The sequence below is a fragment of the Pocillopora verrucosa genome, chromosome 14 (genome assembly GCF_036669915.1).
Source record: "Pocillopora verrucosa isolate sample1 chromosome 14, ASM3666991v2, whole genome shotgun sequence".
NCBI lineage: Eukaryota > Metazoa > Cnidaria > Anthozoa > Scleractinia > Pocilloporidae > Pocillopora > Pocillopora verrucosa.
The window spans coordinates 19920488-19927996 of record NC_089325.1 but is presented as its reverse complement, the minus strand read 5'-3'; the positions used below and the strand labels follow the sequence as shown (position 1 = coordinate 19927996).

Below are 7509 nucleotides of genomic sequence, written 5' to 3'. Positions count from 1 at the left end.
GCTATGGGTTACTAAAAAAGTGCTTCCTTAATCTACAGTTTTGACTTACTTGAACATCCTTTTACTCACCATTAATGTCATCTTCTGAGTCAGATGATACAACAGATGGTCCTGCATTGTGGCCTAACCAAGAAAAAGGTGCAGACATCAAGATCAGGTCCATGTCAGAATTGTGAAAGTTCTTTAAATTAACTTAAGGTTACTTTCCACTTTCAGGGGTGTCGTTCATGAAAACACTTGTTTTTATGCTAGTTTCGTATAAATTCTTGCAAACTTTACATCAGAAGAAAGCTTAATAACAGCAGTTTACAATAAAAATACGATTTAAATGAGTTTTCCTCTTGGGAGTGTTATAAGCCAGCTAGACGAGAAACGATTAAGTGTTCTCTTATTTAATTTATTGAGTATCTTCATCAAGATCAATTGAAACTGTAATTGCACCAACTCACCGCCATGGTTTGAATCTGACTCATCTGACAAGTCTGAGCTCTCATCTGTTGAGTAACATTTGATTTAAATTATAATCGCCTTATATACACCCATATACACATTTAGAACACCAATACAAAAAGTAAATTGAAAAAGTAAGACAAAACTGGGGTCATACCAGATGTTGATCCTCTTGCATTTGCAGTAGCCATTGCTGTCAGATATCTTCGTGTAGAAGCTATGATGTCAAAAGCAATTCAGAGTACACATAAAATTCAGAATTAAATTAGAACTTGTCATATTTCTTTGATTTTCATCGAGGCAGGATAAGATATACTCACTGAAAATAACTTCACTTGTCTAGTCAGTAAATTGAATTACAAATGGAAAGACAAAGTCTAAGCTGTTGGTAGTATAAGCCGATACCTTTCAACTCAGACTTGTAATTAGCAATATTTTCAAATTTTTGTGAAAGATCTGAAAAGCTTAATTTCAAACAGTGACAAAATTTTTTTTTTCAGTTACCTCCATCAACTGGCAAAGGCATCAGATCCAGTGAAGTGGATGTGGAGGGTTGAGCAACTGGCAGTGTAGATATAAGGCTGCTTGAAGATGGGGACAGCAAAGTGGCCCGTGATGATGTAGATGTTAAGGTGGCAGTGGATAGAGATGTGGGTGGTAAAGTGACTGTGGATGATAGAGATGTTGAAGTGGTTGTAGATGTTGATGGTAAATTGACTGTCAATGATAAAGATGTCGGTGGTAAAATGACTGTGGATAATGAAGATGTTGAAGTGGCTGTAGATGTTGCTGGTACAGGTGCTATGGACGACGAAGATGTTGAAGTAGCTGTTGATAGACAGTGCTGAAGAGGTTCCAGATGTTAGTGGCAAACTGACTGTGGACAATGAAGTGGATGTTGAAGTGGATGTAGATGATGAAGTGGAAGATGACAAAGCTATGGTGAAAGAACAGTTTATGCATGTACATGTTGTGATCAAATGTCGTCATAAATTTGATACATTAGACTGGAAATGGGCCTATAGAAGATTCTTGCAAGTGTTTGTGGATACATTGTATATGACATATAAACCTTCAACCTTTCAATTGTTTAATGTCAAGGTATGCATTTTGATTTAGCCAGCCTCTGTTACTCGGTTAATATTTGGAAAAATGCAATAGTCATGCACATCACTATTTCTAGGGTGATGAGATAACAAATGACCAATTTCTTCTAAAAGTTCTACTTAGTATCTGGAGGTTTATTATTTTCCTATTAATTTGTGCTAGAAGTTGCAAGGCTGCAGGGAAAGTCACCTTACTAAGATAAGTAAGTAAAGTATCAAGTAAAAAGATAAGTTTCATAGAAAACTGGTTATAAATTAGACTATGCTTATTCAAGACATGCTCCATTTGAAGAGAACAGTTTAAATAGTATGCACTTGTAAGGTTTAGTTGATGTAAGTAACACTTTAAATGTAAACAGACCTTGACTTGGTAGAAATATAAAGATCTTTTTCCTTCTACTTCCACCAAAGTGGTCCATGAGCTGCACACCACTTTGAAGGCCAGTTGCCACTGTCCTCATTGCATGCCCTCTTGCATATGATGTAATTATTTCCAAGCTAGTGTAATAAAGTAATGACAGAAAGGTGATTGTAGTTACCCACACTAACCTTTTTCTGTTAAATTGAATTTAACTGTGAATTTATTTCTGTAAGGTGCATGCAAATATACATTAATTTTGAATGCACATTTGCTTTTAGTGGCATTTACTCTAGATTGACATAGATTGTAGCAACGACGGAAATATTGCATAGTATGTCATGAAAAAAAAGTATTGTAGGTTTAAATAATTCAATGTGTACTGGAACAAGGAAGGTTATTATCTTAGATGTCTAGACAGCTGTTGTTAATACAATTGGCCAACATTTCATTTAATTTTTTGTTGTTGTTGATTTGTTTTTGTTTTTTTGTTTACTTCATCTGGATCGACCAACGATATTCGATGTTTCTTTAGATAATCAAAATTCACCTTGAAAGCGAGACTAAGAGGACAGCAACAAAGGAAATCAAGAAATATCCCTTTCCAGTTTCTCTAAACCTCGCTTTCATGGAGAATTTTGATCTATCGAAAAAAAGCTTAATCGGGTTAGCGTGAATCATGAATTTGAGCATGACCTTCACACGAACAGAAAACGACAAAAAGTAAATCCTACACAATTCCACACCTCTTTTGTAAACTTTGCATTAAACTTATGGAACGTTAGGAAAATTTGTAACTAATTCCACACAATAATACAAATGACTGAATGAAGAAAACAAAAAGACGGATATGTGCGCTGTTAGCCACTTGTCATTTATGTCCGATGCTTATCCTGTCTACTGGCGACAGCTTCTCAATGTTGCAAGACATCTAAAGGAAGATTTTAGCAACCTTAGTTTTCTCTCATCCACGTTTACATCCAATCTTGCCCCTTTTCGGCATTTCGCTGCTTTTATTACAGTACTTTTCACTCTTTTCTCTGAAACCATTTTCTACCCTACGATACAGATTATGAAGGCAGCAGCACTTACCTGCTAAGGTCTTTTCCTGTAAGGGGAGGAAATGCTCTCACCAGTAAGTCTCCGATTTGGGAAGAGCTGTCGTTCTTTGTAAACGATATATCAGAAATCCGCTTGGCGGTAGCGAGCCTGCCCAGCTCAGTCTTGTTTGGCACGCTTCTGTGCCGTTTATCCAAAAAGACAACAGTTCTTTGGAAAGCGCGCTTGCTATAGTTCATCTCGTGGAGTTAAACACTAAATCTAAAATGCTTAACTCCTTGCTGCACTAATATTCCCAAGGATGACGCGAAACCACGCCGAAAATGAAACTGACCGACGTGTATACGTATTAATAAAAGGCTTTTGTTTCGTGGCACACCCATGTCACCTAGGCCTGTCGCTACGGGACATTTATATTGATAGTTAAACAACATAAGGATCGTTTGCCGCAAATGCGCTAAGCGCACCCTTTTATTCGTTTAATTGTTCTTTAATTCCATGAAACGGGCAAGTTACCCTTTTCCAGGTAATGATGTCCACACACACATACACACACACACTCGCACATGCAAAATGGAAACTTGATTGTTTGAACAGGGAACTTGACCCTGGGTAACTGTCATTTCGCGGATCGATTGTTGCCAGATCAGTATCAATTGTTATTGATGAATACGTGTCAAATTGTCCAGGAAATACACATTTCCCATTGAGGTTCACAAGGTTATAAACATCGTTTACTTATCAGTTAGTCTTGGTTCTTTCACTAAAAGCAAACTTTGCTTGGATTAGATCACTTCGCTGCTTTATTCATTGCCAGATTCGCTATGTCTAATGAGCGTTTTGAGTTTACTTCTCCTCCCGGAGCGCTATTCAACTGTTCTGTATGGTAAGTCTTTTTTGTTTTGTGATGATTTTTATCTTTCAGCAACTGATCGTTTTCGCTGTCACCCATCGAGAGAGAGATCTTCAGTGGAGTAGTTAAGAAATTTAAATGTCATAGGAGATAGGTTAAGGAAGAACTTTTTTTAACTTTTAGGTCTCTTTGTTTTCCCAAACTTAAGATATTCGTCGAAATGTTTTGCGCAAATTTACAGAGCCTAGTATCGAGTCGCAATTGTCGTGGGTGTATCTTTGGTTCACCAACATTGCCGCTGAAAAATAGTGCAAAAAATCTGGAATTTACTTGGCTATCTAGCCCACTGATTATCTAAACTGAAGCAACAAACATGTACGAAAGCACTTTTTCTAACACTTAATTTCCTAAAAAGGCTCAAAAGTCGACAGATAAGTCTATATTTTTTCGACAACGCAGAGCTGTATGCCAAGCATCCACCATAACTCTGAACTTCAAATTGCGCTGGTTTCCAAAACCAGCTTGAAGATGTCAGGTGAAAATCTGCAATAAAGCAAGGCTTAACCTGACATTTAAGGAGAACGACCGACAGCATTCAGAGCATTCATAAGGCAGAAGTTCTTTTTAACTGTGGAACTATATTCGCATTTCCTGGGAAAAGAGATCATAAGCGAAATTGTAATTTTCTTTTGGCAAAAGGACAAGATGTTTAAATATTAACGCTAGGAAAATCATTAACGCACACTTGCTTACTTCTGTGATCGAGCTGTACTAAATAGTTTATACTTCACCAGTTGTCTTTCTGAGAGGAGAGAAATGTTGCTCATCCCTCAGGAATTTGACCAATTAGACGAAATAGTAATTTGTCAAATAACAGATTTACGTTCTGCGTTTGTTTTGACTCTGAGTTATGAATCATTGTTCCATGGTTAAATTCCACTTTCCTTCGACAACTTTTACAATTGTAGCTGTTTGAACTGAATTCCTTGCTAGCAGGGACCTCTTTGAAGGAATTACTTGACTTATCAATACTAGTTTTGTAAGGAAATGTACTAAACTCTCTTGATTATCTTTTACTTTGAAGCCTATCGACAATGGTTAAGCCTGTCACTCTGGCATGTGGGCATTCGGGCTGTCGACACTGCCTCGCGACACTCATAGGCATTGAGACTTTCCCCAAATGCCCACTTTGTAAAGCACCGATCGGAACAGACGGTACCCTCCACGTCAATGTCGCACTCAACGATATCATTGGAGACTTTAATGTCAAGTGTAATAAGAGCGGCTGTCTATGGAAAGGAAAATTTCACGAGCACGAGCAGCACTTGAAAACGTGTGGAAAATTTCAAACGGCGTGTGCCAATGATGGCTGTGGAGAGTTAGTGGCAAGGGAGAGGATGGCAGCACACACTGCGCAATGTGCAAAGCACAAACTCCCTTGCCAGCAATGCGGTAGAAAAATTACCAGGGAATCTTTCGAGGAGCATACTGCTTCCCTTTGCTCAAATAAGAGGGTACTGTGCCCACTAAGCTGCGGAACAAGCCTTCCACGGTAAGATATTGTCGGTTTAATTAAGAAATCAACAGTCAAATGGTTATTTAAGGCCAACAAAATATCCAAAAGTTTCACTAGCCAGCTCATCCCTGGTCCTTATTTTGATTATTTTGCAGGCTCCACTTAACACTGCACTTAAGCGAGTGCTCAGAAAGAGCGGTCCGCTGTGCGGTGACTGGCTGCACTGCCATAATAAAGCAGAAGAACATGCCACAGCACTCGACAAATGCAGCCGCCACCCACAGTGTTCTGCAGGAAGGGGAGGTCCAGCGTCTGCGGGGCCTAATGCATTTCAAGGTGAGACGCTAGAATTATAAAAATAATGAGAAAAGATATCACATGAACATGAACTGAAAATTCGGTTTCATTTCAGAGAGCCAAACCGAGATGGATTTTGGAAGAAAGAGGAGTGTTCTCCTTCCGCTGGAGGGGAGAGAAATGGAATAACGTGAAGGGGTCACACCTATTCAGCACTGAGTACAGGTGCCCGAATGGGAACAGGTGGAGGGTGTTGAAGGCCTAAATGTAATAACTGTCCTAAATGTAATAAAGTCCTAAATGTAATAACATTTGGTCCTAAATGTAATAAAGTCCTAAATGTAATAACATTTGGTCCTAAATGTAATAAAGTCCTAAATGTAATAACATTTGGCCCTAAGTGTAATTAGCCTCCAATGCAATCGTATAACTCCTTCAGTGCATTGTTGTTACGGCGGACATCCACATTGAGATGTTGAAGTGACAGCTGTTGCACCAAAAACCGCTGACCAGTATACATGTCTCATTACGGGCTCGCTGATACCGATCAGCGTCTTTTTACTTGCTAGACATAAGTCGAGAAGCATTGGCCGCAAACCGTTATACTGATAAAAAAAATGGCATCAAATGACAGCTGACAAAATAATGAGTACGCTGACCAAAACCTCTTCATATGTCACTGGCTCAGACTCTTAGGTACAATAAATTTTGGAAAAATTGGATAACATTATACATGTGTGATCGGTAATGGACTTAACAAGTCATAAACCAAATTACAAACTTGGACAAGGGAGTCCGCTGACTTGTAGGTCGGACAATTTGCAGGCTGGGCTACAATTTTTTTTTTCTTTCCATGCCTGCATAGACCTTCTTAGCATGCACATTTTGTTTACCAATTCGGATCTCGTGACAGCACTCTAGAGGGTTGTTACTTTAAAATTCTCGAATATCTCCCTGAGTATATGAATATGGACAAAATAATTGTTCTCCTCGAGAGAACAAAAGTGGGACAATGATGTTCTCCTGATCTTGAAATGCCAGCAACAAATCCGACAAACGAATAAGGTATTGCATGTGTCTCCATCGAATCATATACTCAGTGACTTACATTTAACAGGTGTAAATGCAAAGAAGTTACTGACCAGTACATCATCACAAATCACCGGCTCAGATTGCCAATCACAAAACAGACACTTAACAAAAATCTGGTGCATGTCATGAACGAGCTCACTGATGCAAAATTTTTGAGCTTCAAAATTAAAAGGAACGGAAAAAGGTTCCTATGGAAGAGGTAGTACTGCAATTCGAAATAAGCAACAGGTCTTTTTAGCGCATACTTGTTGCTCGATTACGTTTTATATAAGGCCGGAAACAGTCAAACGAGTGATTTATAATGAACATTAAAAATCGTTGTTTATGTTGAAGGCTGTAAATGATGTCCCGGTCCCCAAAAACTCACGCAAAAATTTGTTCCCTTGCTTTCTCCGAGATGTGAGTACAACTAATCGTGTGAGCTGTTTTTTAACGGTATACTAATTGATTTAAAGAATTAAAAAAACGGACTTTTCTTCTACTGAATTAGCACTATGAGAATAACATGCACGTAAAGCGCTTAACTTTCCAGTTTCAAAATAACTGGCAGTAACACAAAGATTTGCCCAGCAACGTTGAATTGATTGGTTGAACTGAGTGTGGAAAAATTCTTGAGTGCGGATCCGACTGATAAACATTTCACAAGCCTGTGAAATATTCCGGCAGTTTTCTTTAAGATCTAGATCGAATGTGGAACGCTAGTGCTTGCATTGATTCAACATGAGATTTATTGTTTTAGCTGTTATGATTTTAGCATTACTAGCATCATTGTGGGATA

At 38.4% G+C, this 7509-nt stretch overlaps 1 protein-coding gene across 1 annotated transcript; it reads left to right on the top strand.

Annotated features, from left to right (window-relative positions):
* The first annotated feature begins 1196 nt into the window (after nucleotides 1-1196).
* On the top strand, nucleotides 1197-5382 carry LOC136278312 (TNF receptor-associated factor 5-like). Its single transcript, XM_066161833.1, has 2 exons — nucleotides 1197-1291; nucleotides 4911-5382. Exons 1-2 carry the CDS (start codon nucleotides 1197-1199, stop codon nucleotides 5380-5382), a joined length of 567 nt encoding a protein of 188 aa, XP_066017930.1.
* The last annotated feature ends 2127 nt before the right edge of the window (nucleotides 5383-7509 follow it).

Bases quoted from the DNA above. Each gene is read 5' to 3' on its own strand.
- LOC136278312 (XM_066161833.1), top strand. From the start codon at position 1,197: ATGACTGTGGATAATGAAGATGTTGAAGTGGCTGTAGATGTTGCTGGT. The intron at 1,292-4,910 runs GTGCTGAAGAGG...TTTACTTTGAAG, and splicing joins GAAGTAGCTGTTGATAGACA to CCTATCGACAATGGTTAAGC.